The sequence below is a fragment of the Pseudophryne corroboree genome, chromosome 2, assembly GCF_028390025.1.
Source record: "Pseudophryne corroboree isolate aPseCor3 chromosome 2, aPseCor3.hap2, whole genome shotgun sequence".
Taxonomy (NCBI): domain Eukaryota; kingdom Metazoa; phylum Chordata; class Amphibia; order Anura; family Myobatrachidae; genus Pseudophryne; species Pseudophryne corroboree.
Window position 1 is genome coordinate 786,992,861 of NC_086445.1, and position 21,716 is coordinate 787,014,576.

Genomic DNA, 21,716 nt, shown 5'->3' on the forward strand with positions numbered 1-21,716 from the left:
TTACATTTTGTCGCTCAGGGTGCTAGTAGGCCTGGAGCTGGCCCTGTTGACGACACAGAGGTAGGTAGAGCAGTGGACTACTGTACCGTACTGATATAATACTGGTGGTCACTGGTCAGCAAAATTCTGCACTGTCCTCCTACTATATACTACAATGCAGCACAGATATGGAGCGTTTTTCAGGCAGAGAACGTAGATATTTGCAGCACACTGAGCACAGATATTTGCAAGCACACTGAGCACAGATATTTGCAGCACACTGAGCACAGATATTTGCAGCACACTGAACACAACTGAGAGAATGCTGCACACGTCCTCTCCCTATCATCTCCAATGCACGAGTGAAAATGGCAGCGACGCGCGGCTCCTTATATAGAATACGAATCTTGCGAGAATACGACAGCGGGATGATGACGTTCGGGCGCGCTTGGGTTAACCGAGCAAGGCGGGAGGATCTGAGTCTGCCTCGGACCCGTGTAAAATGGGTGAAGTTCGGGGGGGTTCGGATTCCGAGGAACCGAACCCGCTCATCTCTAGCGATAACACCAGCTTTTTTAAGTATTACTGTAAATGTGTATTATCTCAAAGTTATATATATGTGTATAATATAATTGTTTATACCAGTTTCAAGATTGCTCCAAACTAACAAATATTAGTTTACATTTTGTATTGTACCAAAGCAGATGACTGCATTATTTTTGTCTTTTGTAGATCCCATCTGGCTTATTCATTCCTAGTATAGCAGTTGGCGCTATTGCTGGTCGTATAGTTGGAGTTGGAGTAGAACAACTGGCTTATCACCACCATGACTGGATCATCTTCAGCAGCTGGTGTAGACCTGGGGCAGATTGTGTTACCCCAGGGCTGTACGCCATGGTGGGAGCTGCAGCTTGCCTAGGTGCAGTAATGTACAATATAGTACTTAAATTGGTTAAAGTTCATTTAAATAACAGCAGTTTTAGAATCACACTTCTGCATTTAAATAGTTAAATGGGTATTATACGTACTACCATTATGGTGGACAGCTTGCATACACTAGAACTGCTCCTCCTCCACCACATGTCATTAGATAATAAAATACAAAGGCAAACCATTGTGGCTACTTCCTGCGGGCATACTGCTGAAATATATAGTTTAAATGTTCATTTTGCGTTGCAGTCCTAACAGTTAACCGTGTTTCAGTTCTTACAAAAAAAACAGGAAAGCAGAGTGATAAGAATGGCTATTTGTCAATGACTTTTAAATTAAGGAGTCAGGCCTTTATAGAAGACAGTTCCCCAATTAATTTATATACAAAGTCACTTTTTAAAATGGCATGAAGTGTTGTATTTCAACCATAATATAATATAAAAGTAAAGATGATTGCTGTGAACTTGGTTATGTGTATTTTAATAGATTGATTTCCCATTTTGAAACTGAAAGGAGCCATCTTACATAGAACAAGCACGCTAGGATATTTTTGGATTATTAGAGTACATTAATTACAGTAAGTGCACGTTTCTACCATTTATCACTCTTTTATGACTCCTCAATCTGTTAAAGGGTAGTAGATGACCATGGGCATTTACTGGTACTCAACATCCATGCCCAGTTTGGCATTAAAAACACAACTTCTCCGAAGATCATCTCCTAAAAGTATGATGTTGAACGTCCAGTGTATGCAGAACATGGTTTTACAAGCTGAAAGTACTGCACAGACGAACAAGAATCAGGATGCAACGGGAAAGATGCATCATTGTTTGGTGAGTGAGAAAATGGAGAGAGAAAAAGTATCAGCCAATCAGCTCCTGTCATTTTTTTAAACACAGCCTGTGACATGGCAGTTAGGAGCTGACTGGCTGATACTTTGGGCCGTATTCAATACCTGTCGGATCCTTTCTGACGGATAGGATCCGACAGGTCATTATTCAATAAGAGCGGCCAAACCTGACTGTCGGATTTGGCTGCTCTCGACAACTGTACCTGGGGAGGCAGACACCGCTCAAATGAGCCCTGTGCTGTCACGTCCGTCCAGCAGGCGGGTCCTCCCTGCTGCACAGCTGCTACTCACCCGTCCCCACTCCTCGACGTGTCCCACTCCCCTGTCTCATTAAAAAAAGTCGAATTATCATTGTTGGAACCTGGGCCAAAACCTGTTGGATTTGGCCGCGGAACACGTGGATCCGCGGCTAATCTGACAATCCACGTGGTTTCCAACAAGTAGGGAATTCCCGACTTGTCGGAAAAAATGGCACGGCATTGAATCGGTCGGAACCGCTTCCGACCTAAACCTGTCGGAAACTGCCGTCTTTCCCACAAGACGGCAGTTTCCAACAGATATTGAATACACCCCTTTATCTCTCTCCGTTTTATCACTCTCCAAGCAAGGACTCATCATACTGAGGCTTCCCCAGTTAGCTGTGCTGAATGTAGCAACAAAAATGTAAATTGAATATCGCAAATGGTAAAAAAAGATATAAAATAAATGAATGAGCCCCAAACAGCAAAACTGATATTCTAAGCATTAGAAGCATTTTCTGACACATCAATATGTTAATGTAAATATGCCATCCTGATAACTTAGCTTATTTCATTGGCGTATAGTAAGTCTGCACTCTTCGATTTTTCATAAACTTCATGCTCCTTGACCATGCATGAAAAGATAACTCCAGAAAATGTAAAAGAAAAAAAAGAAAAATGCCCCTGCAATTAATATCAGTATACTGAGTACGACACAGTACTGGTACTGCGACTTACATGACACCTATAGTGAACATCTTAAAACGATCAGATCGCGGTTATTGCCATTTTACACCATAAATTATTAAAACGTCACGTACATTTTGCTCTAGATTGCTGGTATTATGATATACACTTGCAGACATCAGACTGACTTGGTATAGAACAACCACAGTAAGTATTCAAGGTGCGTAGCCAGCTTTGCTAGTTCTGCATTATAAATCATATAATATTCAAGACCATGTTTACTTAATGCAGAGCACAAAGTCTGCTTTATATAGTAAAATATAATGCTTTCATTTATAGGTGGTGTTACTAGGATGACTGTTTCCTTGGTTGTTATCATGTTTGAGTTGACGGGTGGACTAGAGTACATTGTACCACTGATGGCAGCTGCAGTAACAAGTAAATGGGTAGCTGATGCATTTGGAAAAGAAGGAATATATGAAGCACACATCCATTTAAATGGCTACCCATTTCTTGATGTAAAGGATGAGTTCACCCACAGAACACTGGCAACGGACGTCATGAGGCCACGGCGTGGCGAGCCACCTCTCTCTGTTCTTACACAGGACAACATGACAGTAGAAGATGTGGAGACTCTAATCAAAGACACAGATTATAATGGTTTCCCTGTTGTGGTATCCAGAGACTCAGAACGTCTAATTGGCTTTGCCCAAAGGAGAGAACTTATCATTGCCATAAGTAAGTTGTAGAACTTGACCACTGGGTTTTACGGGGAAGATGTTACCTTAAAAAGGACAAGTTGAAAAGTTGTCCATCTCCACCAATCAGTTTGTAGCTGTTATTTATCAAGTACGCACTATAAAAATATCTAGAAGATGATTGGTCGCTATGGGCAATTTCTACACCTGTTCTCTTTAGAAAGTTGATACATCTCCCCCTTCGACTTTTATGTCTGTTTATTTTCCTGATAACGTGTCTGCAATTCTGGCACTTATTTATCATTAGAGCCCAATAGTTGGCACTAAGTGTAGCTGTTTGCTACATTACCTTACTACTTGACTCTGTAGCAGCCATGCCTCCAGTAGCAGAGGGTCGCTCCGCCGGTGCAGGAGAAAATGAATGTTTTTGGTAGCAGTGCAGTTTTTTAACCTCTGATTAATCTCGCCCAAAGTTTATTGAGAGTTAGTTGTAGTAGTGAATCAGATCCATGTTTTAGTATATTTCAGCATGTCATTTAAAAGAAATGAAACCATTAATACAAATATACAGAAATTACTTTCAAATGTCAGTGTGGAACTAATAAAAGTAAAGATCCACCACACATCCATGTTAAGTCCTGAAATGTCAGGCTTGATTTTAAATCTGTTTTAGAAACAGTACTCATGTATTTATGAGGGATGTGGTCACAATCCAGACAGTCGGGATCTCGGCAGTTAGAAGACCAACAGTGGAACCACTGATGGTCAGAATCCTGACGGATCCTGGAGGCGAGTACTGGGGTTGAGATTAGGATTAGGCACTAGCGGGAGGGTTAGGCTGCAGAGGTGGGGTAGGTTAGGTTAGGCTACAGGGGGGAGGGGAGTTTCGGGTTAGGCTGTGGGAGGGGTAGGGTAAGCTTGGTACACACTTTAAATGATGTTGTAACAACAAATCGCCTACATCGCTCAGTGTGTACAGGTGATTGCACGCTCCCGCTGTCGCTAGTGATGGGAGCTAGGTTTGATGTGCTGCACATCAAACCCAGTGATATCACTAGCGACCTTGTATGAAGGATAGAACAGTATTCCAGAGTGTACACTCAATCTGGGCTCAAGGACGTTCAATCCGATGTCGGAATTAATGCCGTTCACTCCAATGTTTACCCAGCTTTAGGGTTAGGCTTAGGGGTAGGGAGAAAATACTAACTTGGTTCCGGCAGAATTCTGGCCGTCAGTATTCTGCTGTTAAGGGCCCTACACACTGGCCGATTTTTTGAAAGATATGAACGATCTCGTTCATAAATGAACGAGAACTCGTTCATATCTTTCAGTGTGGAGACTCCTGCGATGAACGATGCGCGGCCCCGCGCTCGTTCATCGCTGGTCTCCCGTCGGCTGTGCATGCAGGCCAATATGGACGATCTCATCCATATTTGCCTGCACTTCAATGCAGCCGCGTGACGGGGGGAGTGAAGAAACTTCACTCCCCCCGTCACTGTCCCCCCGCCGCCGGGTCGCTCGTCGGCCGTATCCGCCGTCGGGCAGCTCGGCGGCGGGTCGGCCAGTGAGTAGGGCCCTTTAGTCTTCTCATCCTGACTGCTGTGTTTTTCATGCCAAACCAATTCACGAGATTCAGTATTCAGTGAAGTGCATTAGGAGAACTATTAAGAGGTAAGACAGTAGAATATGTACGAGACAGCAAGGTCAGGGAACAAAGAGGAGTATTTACCCAGATATGTATTTCTCAAAACATTTCTCGGGTTTACCACTAATAGTACAGAATGTTTAGACTCCACAGTCAGCAAATCCTTAGGTTATTGATTGTAGTTTTCTCAGACCACAGAATTTGGCCCCTTTTTGAATATAAATAGTTTGGTTAAAGTCAATGTATGGCCTTCTACTTATATTTCATGTTTGTAAATTATTGTTTACTCTTCTCATCTTCTGTCTCCGTCCCTGCTCTCAGGATAAGGATTCTACTTACTGTTTCCTTGAATATATTACCATTTCTGTTCTTCAGTCTTGTGGTGCTTTTACTTTTATCATCTCCGTGATTTGTGTGCAGTACTTGCTAACTGGAAAGTGTTTTGAAAAATCTTTCCTTTGAGAAATCAGCATAACTGAAGACCACTGAACATATGAACTATTCCAGAAAAGAGACTGGCACAGTGTGTGGATTCTTATTCTGCCCTAGACATGCTCTGTACAGTCTCTTGGGTCACATCAGGTATACTGTTACATTGAACAATCGCATACCGCAGGATGAATCCAATCAAAGAGAGAAAAAAAAAATCTTAGACCAAATATTTAAACTGTTTTTTTAAATGTAATATAATTTTATAAACATGTGAACCCACTTGATCCCAGTCAGGTTGTGAAGGTCACTGCCAGGAAGTTTTTTCTTTTTTCTTTTCAGAAATCTTTTTAATCAAACAATTTTAGTATTTACAAAGTGCATGGAGTCTTTGAATAAAAGGTCACCACAGGGGACTGAAATATATCACTTTAGTTTCAGTAAAAAAAAAAAGTCTTTCAAAAATGTTGTCAGTCAAAACTAGATAGCGACAACAAAGTGATATTCTAGCAAAGTGGTTAGTATTGATACAGTACTTTGCAGTTCTTTAGTTCATGTGGCTTCCCTCCAGGTGTTTCTACAGTGCAGACGTACTGGCAGGTTATTAGCAATATTATCCCTAATGTGTGTGTCTGTGGTAGAGAATTAGATTGGAATCCTCCCCTCACCACTCCCAAACTCAGTATGTTTACCAGAACTTATCATCTTCCCTCCGTCCAGACTAGAGGCACAGTCTTCCCTCATATTATCCTCACCATTAGCATCACTTTTTCTCAGTCGCCAAAGCTTACAATGTTGGTAACTTTTCCTTCTGCTTTATTCCTCACGCCTTGTCTCTTCCTTATCCACCTTTGAGAAAGTGCTACAATATGCCCTTCTTACTCAAGATGCAACTAAACACATCTGGTAAATTCTCTGATCATCTCCCGTCTCAACTATTGCAACCTCTTCCTATCTGGCATTCCACTCACCTGTCTCTCTCAAGGATCCACATCTGCAATGTCTTGCATGTTGCTGATATTAAGAGCACTTCTCTTTACATGTAAAATTTTAATCTTCAGACCTATTTATATGCTAACCAGTTTGGTCCCTGAGCAGTAATAATTCAAAGTCTACTTCCTAACAGAAGAAAAAGACATTTGTAGAGCAGGAAACAAAATGACTTAGCTCCTTGTACAGCTGGTGGGCTTCCAGGCTTCAGGGTATTATTGTCCTTGTCTGGATAAGCAGAAAAATGCAATCATTGATGCTTGGTCCCTGATATTCGTCACATCTGCTGCTATATCAATTAAAACGTTGAAGAAAAAAATGCAAATTTCTTTACCTGGCCAATGTCATCTATCAAATTCTTATAAACTACCAGCATTCAGATTATTTTGTGTCTATGGATATGATATTGGCTGAATAGGCAGTATTCCTGCTAGCATTGCCTGTGTGTTCGCTCTCCCCCCAATACTGCATTTCCTTGGCTTTGTACTCCATGCAGAACGTCACCCACCATTTCCCTCCTCCGCAGCTTCCCATCCACAGCAGTGAGGCACCGTCTTACTCTGGGTATCAGGGGACAGCTAGTCCTCAGCGTCTGCACGCTCTCTACAGTTATGTCAGAACATGATGCCGTCATTTGTAGCAGCAGTGACATAGTTATAGATAAACTTTCACGTGCAGTGCACTCTGCCCTTGTGTTTTCCTTACGATCACTGTACCTCTGTCTCACTGTTTCTTGAGCACATGTTCCTGAGTGCTGGTCCATCCCTCACAAGGATGCGGTTATGTGACTAGCAGTCGTCACTATACTGATGCCGAAACCCCACCCGGTGGAAATGCTGATAGTCAGCATGTCCACAACATCCACAGAGAATAGAACCTGTGGCTTCGTTGCGCTCCCCCCCCCCCCCCTCTTACCGGCATTCTAAACAACGGGATTACGGCGTCTGCATGGTGACCGGCGGTCTCCCAACCGCCGGTCACCCATACCCAACGCTCTCACAGGTGCTATTTATCATTGATTCTCATTGTCTTGTCAATAGATCAAACTATGTTTTGTTGATTGGCTTTTGTATAATACCCCTTTCACACTGCCAATGCCGGATCCCACCCGGGAATTGGAAACGGGTCCTTCCCGGGTGGGATCCGGCATTGGCCGCCGCTGCAGGCTACCCCGACCCGGCAATATGCCAGGCAGGTTGCCATAGCAACGAACAGCGGAGCCAGCGGTGGGGGCGGAGGTGGAGGCGGCGCTGGGAGATGAGATCATCTCCGCGCCTCCTCTCCCTGCTGTAGTAAACGGGTCCTGGGACGCATCGACCCGGGAGCCCATTTCTGCAGCCACTGACCCGGCATTCAACCCGCGCATAACACTGCTTTATTCCCGGGTTGAATTGCCGGGTCAGGCGACCCGCGATTTCGGCTATGCCCCTTTCACACCGCACGCCGACCTGTGTCGACCCGGCAATATGCCGGGTCGATACCAGGTTATTTGTGCCGTGTGAAAGGGATATCATTTTGTATTATGTAGTTATGTATTATTGTAGTAACAAATAAGTATGGGATAATGGTTATATTTGCAAAATATAATACTTTCGCTTTTAGGTCACTCAGATTAGCAATAACATTAATCAGGGCAACAGCATTTGGATTCTAACAGAGCAGAGTAAAAATCAAATAAATGTGTTTTCTTATGTTAATATAATTTCTGCAGCGGGGTACACTGGTATTCCACCACAAGGAATAACATCGGGGTGTAGAGTTGGATCTTGAACCGAGGCACCAACAGGCTAAAGCTTTGACTGTTCCCAGGATGCACTGCACCACCTCCTCTATAGCCCCGCTTCCAGGCACTGGAGCTCAATTTGTAAGTTGGTACCTGCAGTGCAGATCACTAACAGGGGGGGCTGCGCTAGGCAGCCCTAAAAAGAGCTTTTTAAGAAGACTTCAGGGGCCGCAACACTTTTTATGTTACTCTCCCTCACCTCCCTCGGCGGCGCTGCATACTCCCGCGGCCTGGTTCCCGGGTACTTGCAGTGGGGATGCACCGGTTTCTAGGCACACCACCGCTGCTGCTCTCCTGGATTGTGTGGCTGCATGACAGGGAAGAGGTAAAAGTGTCCCTCAGGTGGGACCCGCCGGTAAATCGCGATCCAGTCACGGTCCCAGGAGACGGACCGCACCACTGGCGTGGACACTGTGGCCGTACAGGGACTCCATTATATCCACCAGGGCAGGGAGCACAGGTCGGATTTACCAAAAATCCGTTTGTAATAGGCTCCATAGTACCCGGTGGTGAAGTCCAGCAGAGGGGATAAGGCACTGACCTGTAGCCCCTCCCCCAGCTCCGGGCGTCATCTACTGGAGCTGCATTTCTTTCTCCCTCACTCCATGCTGAGATTTTGACGCCATCTTCACTACTAGCTGGGCTGATCTCCGGGACTGCTGGGCACTGTCTCCTCTGTAAAACCACCTGTCTTGTCAGCGCTGTGTATTTACAGACACTTAAGTATTCTACATGTAATTTTAGACAGTGTTAGTTAAGAACATGTGTACTGCTATATGAATATTTAGTACAAGTATTCTGTGATATACATCCAGTGTTTACTGTGTATTGTTATATCTGTATACATACATATCTATATGTAGATTTACTAGTCCAGTGCAGTCTTATTGTCTATATGTAATAATTTCTGCATTGTACCTGTGACTGTGTTTGCCTATAGCTGCTGTGTGGTTTCTATTCTGTGTATCACACGTATTGCTATCACTATATTCTGTACCCTGGGGGGCTAAGTGCGTCAGGGTCTCATATAAAATATAGTGTTCCACAGGATATACTGCTTTGTATTTTTCACTGTGTGTTTCAGTCACCTCACACCGCTTAAATCCTCTGTTTGTGCTCTGCATTTGCTGTCACATGACACAGGGTTTTTTTTTCTCAGATATTTTGTTTGTCTGGCTATATTGTGCCCTAAGGCTAAATTCCCAATAATGTCTGCTACACAGGGCGGGAAATCCACAGACGCTCCTGCATCATGCAGTGCTGGCACCATGTATTTGACTGAGGAAAAGGTTTCAGCTGAGGGTTCAGGTACTGGGTGCCCTGCACCTTCCAGTCAGTCTGCAGCACCTGTGGCAAATCAGGACCCACCTTGAACTGCATTGTCAAATATGCTGACTACGCTTGTAACACGGCTTACGCCCCCTGTGGGACCTCCTGTGCTATTGCAGCCACATATTGTCCCTGTAGTTAACCCGCCTTGGGCGGATACTCTGTCTACCCAGTTACAACAAGTAAATCAGTCTTTGGTTAGACAAAAACCTGTACCTCGCCCTGCAGGGGCCAAGGGGTCATCTAAGCGGACCATTTCTTCCTCACAATCCACTAATATTTCGGATGATTCTTCCGATGAGGATGGGGATTATACTGATCCGTCAGACACTGATACAGTTGCTTCTGATGAAGCTGATGTTGATGTTCCTGACCAAGTTGATGTTCCTGACCTAGTGGAGGCTATCAAACTGATTCTCCAGATTGATTATGAGATTGATCCTCCTGTTACGTCTAAGAAGCCTGATAAGTTCAAACGTCAGAAGGTTGCTAAAGTAGTTTTACCACATTCTGACCTTTTAATTGACATACGTCAGGAATCCTGTCGTCTCCAGGAAAGAAATTTTTCCTGTCCAAAAAGATGCTAGCTCTTTACCCTATCCCTGCGGAGTTGAGTAACAAGTGGGAAACTCCACCGCCGGTGCACTCTCATGTCGCCCTTCTAGTGGCATCTTCTACTCTGCCTGTCACCAATGTTGCCTCACTGAAGGAACCGACGGATAAGCAAGTGGAGGGATGCCTGAAGTCTTTTTACACGCTTACCGGTCACGCTTACTGGTGCTGTGCATAGACCCACTATGGCGGCCTCTTGGACTGCAAAAGCTATTGAAGCATGGGTTCAGGCAATTGAGGATGAGCTACCTCTAAATTTTTCTGACACTGCTAGACAATATCTGTCATATATTACCACAGCCTCTCACTATATTCAGGAGGCGGCTTCTGATGCAGGCGTAATTGCGGTCAAGGCGTCTACTACATCTATCCTGGCTCGCGGATTTTGTGGTTAAGGTCCTGGAAAGTGGACCTGGACTCCAAAAAGTCCTTGGAGGTGCTCCCTTTTAAGGGAGACATACTATTTGGGGAGGATCTGAACAAGATCGTGACTGACTTGGCATTTCTCCCAAGTACTAATCCTTCTGCTCCGAAGGCTAAGAGTACCACTTTTCGTTCCTTTCAACCTCCAGGTAAAGCAAAGGGTCAGGCGTACCCAAGACAGGCTCGTACTTTCAAAACCACCAAGCCCAAGTCTAAGCAATCTTGGGCCACCCATCAGCCTGCTTCCAAACAGGACAAGCCTGCGGCATGACGTGGCGGGCCTCCCCCTGGGGGACCCCAGGGTGGGAGGCTGACTTCTGCAGTTCTCCCAGGCCTGGTCAAAGACCACTTCAGATGCCTGGTTGCTGGAAGTTGTCTCTCACAGGTACGTGATCTCCTTCAAGAGACGTCCCCCTCGCGAGTTTTGCTCAACAGTTATACCTTCGGATCTGTTGAAAGCACAGACTTTATGCTAGGTTGTACAATCTCTCCTAGATACTGGAGTGATTGTGCTGGTACCTCTGTCTCAAAGAGGCAGGGGCTACTGTTCGAACCTGTTTCTAGTCCCGAAACCAAATGGGTCCTCCCGGCCTATACTCAACCTCAAATCTTTGAACAAATTTGTAAGGGTATCCAAATTCCGTATGGGCGCTCTATTGTACTGGCCATGGAACCCAAGGACTATATGGGATCCCTGGACATATAGGATGCTTACCTGCACATACCTATTGCCATGTCGCATCAGCAATATCTGCGGTTTGCTGTTGGCAACCTACATTATCAATTCCAGGCCTTGCCTTTCGGACTTACCACGGCTCCTCGGATCTTCACCAGGGTCATGGAGGTCATGACGGCTCTTCTCCACCGTCAGGGTGTCAGGATCATGCCGTTTCTGGATGACTTGCTGATCCTGGAAAACGCCTCAGAGTTTCTCCTCGTCATCTGGAACTGACGGTCCAAGTCTTACAAGCCCACGGGTGGCTCATCAATTGAAAGAAGTCCTCGCTGGTCCCTGCTCAGAACATGGTGCACCTGGGGACATTATTGGACACACACAACCAACGATTGTTCTGGTCTCCAGAGAAGGTCCTGAAACTTCAGGACAGGATCAGATACTTCCTCTCTCACCATAGAGTGTCAATACACTCGGCGACGCAAGTACAAGGCCTCATGGTGTTGGCATTCAACAGGATAGAGTACGCTCAATTTAATTTCCACCCTCTGCAGCGGTTAATCCTTTCCAAGTGGGGTGGCCTGCCTCACCGGATCAGGTCTCAAATTATCTCCTTGACTTCAGAGGTTCTTCTGTCTCTGAGCTGGTTGCTACAGGACCAACACTTGAGCAGGGGCTGTCCCTTCTGGATCTCCAACTGGGTCCTCCTAACGATGGATGCCAGTCTGCGGGGTTGGGGCGCAGTGTTGGAGTAACACTCTCTCCAGGGTTGGTGGACCAGGGAGGAATCTCTCCTCCCGATAAACATTCTGGAATTGCGGGCGGTGTTCAATGCGTTGATGCTTGCCCTGCCTCTAGTACAGAACAGGCCTGTTCAAGTTCAGTCCGACAACGCCACCACGGTGGCATACATAAATCATCAAGATGGCACTCGAAGCCGCATGGCAATGATGTAAGTGTCAAAAATCCTTCAATGGGCGGAACGTCATCTATCAGCCATATCAGCAGTGTTCATTCCGGGGGTCCTCAACTGGGAAGCGGGCTTCCTCAGTCATCAGGACGTGCATGCTGGAGAGTGGAGTCTTCATCCGGAAGGCTTTCAAGTCCTAGTAGACAAGTGGGGCCTACCAGAAGTAGACCTGATGGCGTCTCAACACAATCACAAGGTTCCGGTCTTCAGATCAAGGATAAGGGATCTTCAAGCAGCGCTCGTGGACGCACTGGCAATTCCATGGAACTTTCAGCTGCCATACATGTTCCCTCCAGTGTCACTCCTACCCAGGGTAATACGGAAGTTCAAGCAAGAATGAGGAATACTACTTCTAGTCACTCCAGCGTGGCCCAGACGGCATTGGTTCTCAGACCTGCAGGGTCTCTCGCTAGAGCATCCTCTTCTACTTCCTCAATGCCCAGATCTCCTCGTTCAGGACCCTTGTGTCTACCTGGACCTGGCCAGACTGGCTTTGACGCCGTGGCTCTTGAAGCATCACTCCTGAGAGCCAAAGGTTTCTCTGAGGTGGTCACTCAAACTATGTTGAAAACCCGTAATCTGGCTTTGGCTCGAATTTATTATAGGGTCTGGAATTCTTACGTCACCTGGTGTGCCAGTAAGAACTATGATGCATATACTTTCAGGACTTCCAGACTTTTGGCTTTTCTACAACAAGGCCTGGACTTGGGCCTTTGTTTGGCCTCCCTCAAGGTTCATATTTCTGCCTTGTCGGTATGGTTTCAGAGGAAAATTGCGTCTCTTCCCGACGTTCACACTTTCACTCATGGTGTTTTACGGATTTAGCCTACCTATGTCCCTCCTGTGGCTCCATGAGATCTGTCTGTTGTTCTGAATGCCATTCAAGAGTGTCCATTTGAACCTCTTGAGTCTGTGGACCTTAAATGCCTTACGCTTAAGGTCATTTTTCTGTTGGCTATTGCCTCTGCTAGGAGGGTGTCGGACTTAGGCGCTTTGTCCTGTCGTCAACCCTTTCTGATTTTTCACTGTGACCGGGCAGTTCTTAGAACTCGCCCAGGTTATTTGCCTAAGGTTGTATCCTCTTTTCACCTTAACCAGGAGATTGTGGTTCCGGCCTTCATCTCTTCTGGTTTGTCCTCCAAAGAGCGATCTTTGGATGTGGTACAGGCTCTCCGTATTTATGAGGAAAGGACTGCCTCTATCAGGAGATCAGATTCCCTTTTTGTACTTTTTGGTTTTCACAAACGTGGCTGGCCTGCGAATAAGCAAACCTTGGCCAGATGGATTAGAATGGTGATTGCTCAAGCTTATGCGCATCCTGGACTCCCAGCTCCTGCTGCTATCAAGGCCCATTCTACTCGGTCTGTTGGACCTTCTTGGGCGGCCCGCCGTAGTGCGTCCACTGAACAATTGTGCAAGGCGGCTATGTGGTCCTCAGTGAACACGTTCATCATTTCTATGCCTTTGATACTTCTGCCTCCCAGGATGCTTCCTTTGGACGCCGGGTTCTTGTGCCCTCTACAGTGCATCCCCTCTCTTGAGGAACTGCTTTAGGACATCCACGATGTTATTCCATGTGGAATACCAGTGTACCACGCTGAAGAAAAGGAGATTTATGGTAAGGCTTACCATTGTTAAATCTCTTTCTGCGAGGTACACTGGATTCCACAGGGCGCCCACCTTGACTTAGCTTCTCTGGATTTGTATGGCATTAGCTGCTAGTCCCTTTTCCTGTCGTGAGAATGTGGTTCTACAGTATGTGACTAACATCTACCGTCTCTCTTACCTGCTACTGCATTGGACTGGTTAACAAAACTGAGCTCCAGTGCCTGGAGGTGGGGCTATAGAGGAGGCGGTGCAGTGCCTCCTGGGAACAGTCAAAGCTTTAGCCTGTTGGTGCCTCGGATCAAGGTTCAACTCTACACCCAGATGTTATTCCCTGTGGAATCCAGTGCACCTCGCTGAAAAAGATTTAACAATTGTAAGTCTTACCATAAATCTCCTTTTATTATATAACCATGTTTATGTTTTTACAGTTTATTTGATAAAAATAATGCTCACTAGAAGCTTTATTTAATTTATAGAAAATGCCAGACAGAGACAAGATGGGGTGGTGAGCAACTCAATAGTATATTTCACAGAAGATCCCCCAGAACTTCCAGCTAACAGCCCTCATCCTCTGAAACTGAGACGCATACTTAACCTGAGCCCCTTCACAGTCACTGACCACACACCAATGGAGACAGTGGTGGACATCTTTAGAAAACTCGGACTCAGGCAATGTCTTGTCACTCGGAGTGGGTAAGCATCACTTTAATAAAAGAAATTGCAGTTGATATTGCAGAAAATAAGTTTGAGGAATAAAATGAATTGTTCTAAAAGAAATAAAAAATGTAAAAATAGTGCAATTTGAATAAATGCTTTATTTACATAAATAAAGCATGTTTATCACCTATTACCCTCTGCTACTGCCATCCTGAGATACCTGTGCGCTACCCGGGAAAGCTATGACAGGCAGGGAGAGCTTGATAGATAGTAAGAGGCCTTGACGCCAGAAAAAAAATCAAATTTCCTAGGAAAAGGGTTTTTCTGCCATTAGTATATAAACCCTTAAATGAGCAATTAAGGGGTTGATTTTTCAACGTGTTTTAAACTTGTTGCGTATGATAAATGGTGCTCCAACCAATCAGCTGCATACTGTCATTTTTCAAAAACATTAAAGTTAGAAGCTGATTGGCTGGAGCACCATTTACCATACGCAACGACTTTTAAAGCAAGTTGCATAAGATAAAACTTGTTGATAAATCAGGCCCTAAGTCTTTCAAGATAATTGCTGATCCCCTCATGCTGTGATCCGTGATGCCCTGTAGTTTATATGTTGTTCACTGTTATGGTCCAAGAAGGCTCTGGAGATGTCAGATGCTCAGAAGTATAGATGTTCCGGATCAGTGCTGGAGAATGCTGTTTGAAACCCTGCCGCATGGCTCACTATAAAACTACAAAAGGCAGCAGCTCACGCCAGAAGAAGCAGTTAAATTATTTTTCTAGCAATTGTAACTTTACCCAATTTAGAGGTGGACACATTTGTGCTCCGAACATAGGCCCTCATTCCGAGTCGTTCGCTCGGTAATTTTCATCGCATCGCAGTGAAATTTCGCTTAGTACGCATGCGCAATATTCGCACTGCGACTGCGCCAAGTAATTTTACAATGAAGATAGTATTTTTACTCACGGCTTTTTCTTCGCTCCGGCGATCGTAGTGTGATTGACAGGAAATGGGTGTTACTTGGCGGAAACACGGCGTTTTATGGGCGTGTGGATACAAACGCTACCATTTCCGGAAAAAACGCAGGAGTGGCTGGAGAAACGGGGGAGTGTCTGGGCGAACGCTGGGTGTGTTTGTGACGTCAAACTAGGAACGACAAGCACTGAACTGATCGCAGATGCCGAGTAAGTCTGAAGCTACTCTGAAACTGCTAAGAAGTGTGTAATCGCATTATTGCGAATACATCGTTCGCAATTTTAAGAAGCTAAGATACACTCCCAGTAGGCGGCGGCTTAGCGTGAGCAACTCTGTTAAATTCGCCTTGCGAGCGATCAACTCGGAATAAGGGCCATAGAAAGAAGCTCTGAAGAAACCCATATGTAGTAGGTGGATATTTTGAGCCTGATTCATCTGAGTAGCACCTGCTGGACATCAGTATAACAAGTATGTAGGAATAGTGTAAAGATGGTATAGAAATGTACTGTAGCTTCGCAGTACACAGCCTGTAACATGACAGGAGCTGATTGGCTGGTACTTTATCTCTCTTTAATTTATCACTGTCGAAGGCTTAGTACATCTCCCCCTATTAGGGGGAGTATTCTATTGCGGGCCGTTACCACTTGTTTCCCCGCTGATTCTGACCATTCATTATCGTCCTCTCTTATGGGCGAAAATGAATGGTCGAAAACTGACCCGTTTTCGACAGCGGTGGGGTCGAAAGCACATGGATAAGCAGAGATTCTGCTCATCCATGTGTTTTTTTACTTTTCGGAATTTTCGACAGGGCGGAAAACCGGAACTTCAATTGATTATTGAAGTGTCGTCAAGTGCTGATTATCGGCGGAAAGTGCTGTCTTTCCGCTATGTCGAAAATGTCGAAACTAATTGAATATTGCCGTTAGTAGTGAAGACTAAAGTTACATTACCCTATTTGTATCATAATGTAAGACGTGTCATATATACAAGAGATAATATTGTCTGGAGTTATTAATTTAATGAGAATGTTGCATTTTTAATACAGATGTAATTAAATCCAAATTTAAATAAAAAAAATCTGTTTTCAGTCCCTTTAACAATCATATTAATTGAATGCAGTAAGAACTGTCCAGGCTGCATTCACTGTTATCTATATGACTCTGCATTACATTATGATATTGTAAATTCTAAGGGTGGAATTCAAATGATATATCACGCCCAATCTCATGTCTAAAATGATCCCCATTATCATGCATATCGCGCCCATAGTAATCAGGTTTAGCCGTGTAAAGAGTTGGGTGCCTTGTTACTCCAAGGGCAGCAAGCTGAAATAATGATACCATGCCCCCGAGGGCAGAAACAGAACAGGTGTAGAAAGGGGTGAAAAGAATTTAATCCCGCCCTAAGGTTGCATGATGTTAATAGCCACATCTCTACACTATCATGTGGTGCAAGTATATACATTTGTATGCCTGATATACATCTGGTCCAAATGCTACTGTATATTGCTTGTCTTTTTTTTTTTTTTAAATAAAGTATTTTTATTTCGAAGGAGAGTAGTTTGCATACAGACATTGCATAACAGGAACACATTAAACACGTAATGACATGTCCTCATCGGGGAACAGCATTCACTTTCGACTTATTTTCAAACTATGTCATTTGCTCATAGGCGCATAGGAATGTACAGTTATATATACCATTATTTTGCATTATCCGTACACTCTAGTATTCATGAAATCACATTATACTTTGTTTTGTTTCCCCCCTTCCCCCCTCAAATATAACTCTTACGGACAATCCGTCCGAGTAAAACCCTTTAAAAGAGAAGAAAACAATCAGAAACCAAACACAGAGAACCCCAGAAATAAAAAAATTAAAAAAACAAAGAGACAAAAAACATTATGGGGAAGAGGACGCATTGGGGGATACTAGCACTCTAAATCCTACTCTGTCCAGATGGGCACAGAGCCACTCTCTCATTCACAACCCATTGGGTGAGAGGGAAGCCTATGGCCCTAGAAGATCATAACTTGGCAAATCCAGGACCTGTTAATAACCCTATCACCATTAAGTTGTAGGGTCTGGGACGGAGTATATGGATTCCAGCCATGGAGACCAAATTCTTTCAAATTTAGCGGAGGCATTGTGTTTCATATAAATGTATCGTTCCTTAAAAACAGTGTCGTTTATTAGTGCCTTAAGAGCGGGGAGTGTAGGGCCCTTAGGGGCCATCCATAGCCTCGCAATGCTCACCTTCGCCATTGCACATATGTTGCGAGCATATAGGCCCTCTGGACCAGACACAAAGTCAGAGCTACCCATTCCCAGGATGCAAAATTGCGGAGTAAGCATGGCCTCGTCCACCCCTGTGTTCCCCAGAATCGATCCGACCCCCGCCCAGAAAGCCCGCAGCACTGGACAATCCCAAATGAGGTGCCAAAAAGTACCTGCAGTCATCCCACACTTAGGGCAGTCACCCACACGACCCGTCCCGAATTTGGCCAGTCTGGCCGGGGTCATATATATTCTATGCAAAAGGAAGTATTGTATCTGTTGATACCTGATGGATTTGGTAACCGTGCACGGAGTTTCCAAAGCAAGGGCCCAGTTCTCTTCATCTATGGGGCCCAGATCCTGCTCCCATTTGACACGGAGACGTGTCAAAGGATCTATATGGAGTTTGGCGAGTAGATAACCATAAGCATGGGAAATCATCTTAACTCGACCCAGCATACTTACAAAGGTCTTAATGGGAAATGGTATAATTTTAGGGGGGGAATTGGCGAATTGGGACTGCAAGGCATGTCTGAGCTGGAGGTATCTAAAAAAATAGGAGTTAGGCAAATTAAACTCATCTTTTAGTTGTTGGAAGGATTTGAGCGTATTATCCGTATAAAGGTGATTTATGGAAATCACTGATTTAGGGGCCCAAACTTCCCTCCCCTCGAGCGCATACAGTTCAGGGAGCCATTTAGAATACCAGAGGGGGGTGTCCGGGTCCAATCCATCAAATTTCAAAAGAATTTTTAGTGCCTGCCACACCTTCATGGCTTGGTATATAAGAGGAGGGAGGAACCGGGCCAAGCTCCCACTCAGCAACACCTGCAGGGGGGATAAGTCGGGGAAGTAGCATTGGACAAATACCCAGTGTAGAGAAGTGACGCCAGTATCCTGTACCCATGCACTAATATGAGACAGCTGAGCAGCATAGTAGTACATCTGAAAGTTTGGCAAGGCCAGACCTCCGTCGCTGCGCAGCCTGGTGAGAGTGTTCAGTTGTATTCTAGGACGTTTGCTAGCCCATATTAAAGAAGACAGGACACTATTCAATTTTCTAAAGAAGGATGGATGAATATATACAGGGGATTGCAGAACCACATATAGAATCTTAGGTAGTATTATCATTTTTACGAGGCTGACCCTGCCAGATACAGTCAATGGAAGCTTACACCAAGTCTTGGATTTACGAGTAATTTGTTGCATGATCGGATCAAGGTTCAAAGGTGTAAAGTCAGAGGGGTCATTGGTTACCTGAATCCCAAGATATTTAAATTTCGCCGTCCAACATAGCGGTAGGGAGATTTTAGGAGCAGCAGGGGGGGGGCCAATCACAGGCATAATAGAGGACTTAGACCAGTTAATATGAAGGCCTGAATATACACCGAACTCCTCAATCAATTGCAACACTGTAGGCATAGACCTGGTGTAATCCTGCAGAAACAACAGCATGTCGTCAGCGTAAAGGGCAATCCTATCCTCACGAGGGCCGGTATGAATGCCCACCACGCCTGGGTGGGACCTTATTAGACAGGCCAAGGGTTCGATGGCCAGGGCAAACAAGGTTGGGGACAGAGGACATCCCTGCCTGGTCCCGCGAAACAGGCGGAACGAGGGAGAGATATAGCCATTCACTGAGATCCTGGCAGTCGGGTGCTGATAAAGCAATTTAATCCATTTTATAAAATTAGGCCCGAAACCCATAGCTGTCATGACCTCCCATAGATAGGACCACTCGATACTGTCAAATGCCTTGGCGGCATCCAGTGAGACCACTACCGAGTCAGAGGGGAAGTCATATGGAATTTGTAAGATGGTATATAATCTACGTAGGTTAATAGAAGTGGACATCCCTGGCATAAAGCCGGTCTGGTCGGAGTGGATAATGGAAGTAATTACGGTGTTGAGTCGAACTGCTAAAATCTTTGCCAGGATCTTAGCGTCAGTGGGAATCAATGATATCGGTCTATAGGATTCTGGGGATCTAGGGTCTTTTCCGGGCTTCGGGATCACTATAATAATCGCCTCCGCCATAGAGGGGGGAAGTTGATCATTAACAAAAATATCAGAATACAGGGCGTGAAGCCTAGGACCGAAGAAATCAATGTGGGTCTTGTATACCTCTGAGGGGATGCCGTCATAGCCCGGTGCCTTGCCGCTGGGAGACAAGCCAATAGCCGCCGTTACCTCTTCCAGAGTTAAGGGTGCCTCCAGCATCTCAGAGGCCTCCGGGGGGAGTGTGGGTAGGGGAATATTACTTAAATAAGCGGAGAGGTCTGATGTCGAGTCTACCAGTTGTGAACTGTAGACCTCAGCATAGTAGGAGCGGAATAGCTGCGCAATTTCCGGCGTGGTGTTCACAAGGGCGCCATCGCTACCGGTCATCTGAGCAATTGTAGAACCTGGGCGGTCACTGTGCACCAATCGAGCCAACAGGCCACCTGGCCTATCGCCCTGCATGTAAATATTAGTAGCCTGAAATAGAAGCGAGCGCGAGTTTTTATCAGACAGATGAGCCACCCATGCCGACTGGGCCGCCAGCCAGCGTACCTTCAGCGCAGGGGTGCCATCCACCAAGTATCTAGATTCCAAATCCCTGGCGTCACTCTCAAGGGCTCGCTCTCTCTCCCTGCAGGACATTTTGAGGGCAGAAATACGTCTAATATACGTTCCCCTTAGGAATGCCTTAAATGAATCCCAAACCACTGTTCCGGGGGCCGAGCCTACATTGTCAGTAAAGTATCCCTCCCACTGAGTCACCTGGTCAGAGCAGTCACCTATTTGCAGCAGCCAGGAAGGATGCAGTTTCCAATAAGATTGACCCCTCTGGCTCACCATAGCGAGAGTCAACACCATAGGGGAGTGATCAGATATACCCCGGGCCTCGTATTGGACGTCAACCACCCTAGGGAGAAGAACGGGGGAGAGTAGGGTCAGATCGATCCTGGAGAACGAACCATGCGTGCCAGAGAAGCATGAAAACTGTCTAGTCGTAGGGTGCCGAGCTCTCCACACATCCACCCACTGCAAATTATTAAGAAAATCGGCAAATTTAGTAGGACTAGAGCGGACCCCAGCAGCCTGCGGAGAGCGCCATCTGTCTAAAGCTAAATTCATGACATTGTTAAAGTCACCCAAGCAGATTACCGGGGTGTCCGGAGAGGAGGCTATGAATGAAGCGGCTTGCTGTAGTACATCGTACGAGAATGGGGGTGGGATATAAACCGCCAGTATGTAGTAGGGTTGGGAACTTAGTCTACATTCAAGGAACACAAATCGACCGTATTTGTCAGTCTTGACCGATACCAGCTCAAATTGGACCGATTTCTTTATCAGGATTGACACACCCCTGGAGGAAGAGGAGTGAGAAGCGTGATAGGCCCAGCCCACCCAGGGTCTTCTAAGTGACAGTAACCTATTCCCCTCCAAGTGAGTCTCGCAGAGACATGCAACATCCGGGCCATATTTCCGAAGTGTAGTTAATACTAAGGAACGCTTTATCTTATTATTTAAACCTCGAACATTCCATGTCAGAAATTTCAAATTAGCCATAGATCTGGTAATATTCTATGTAGTAACCTAAAGATACAGTCCAGCGAATATTCCTGGAAATTGTTAGTGAGGGTAATAACAGTGCTATACTACTCAATCCCTGATTCTTAATCGACAGTATCCAATGCATCAGACATACTTCCCACATCAAAATGAATGTACTCCAAAACAAATTTAAGCATGAGAAAAATAACAAACTATAGAAAGAAAAAAACTTGTGTAAGGCACAGCAACAAGCTGTTCGCTGAACTCTCCCCCCCTCCCCGTATACCACCCCTAACTTCGGCATACTTAAATCCCAAACTATCGTTTCTATCTCTCAAGGGCTAAATACTAAACAAAACCCTTAACCAAAGTCAAGCGATCAAGAGAAAGAAAAGAAAAGTCCTGAGCCACCAACGCCAAG

General features: G+C 45.2%; 1 protein-coding gene across 1 annotated transcript in view; it reads left to right on the forward strand.

The window, feature by feature from the left end:
• Positions 1-21,716, forward strand: part of CLCN4 (chloride voltage-gated channel 4) — a 186,897-nt gene that overhangs the window by 154,270 nt on the left and 10,911 nt on the right. Inside the window, exons 11-13 of the mRNA XM_063955548.1 lie at positions 712-898; positions 3,025-3,423; positions 14,322-14,538. Coding sequence (XP_063811618.1) covers positions 712-898; positions 3,025-3,423; positions 14,322-14,538 — 803 coding nt within the window. The remainder of the gene's footprint in view (positions 1-711; positions 899-3,024; positions 3,424-14,321; positions 14,539-21,716) is intronic.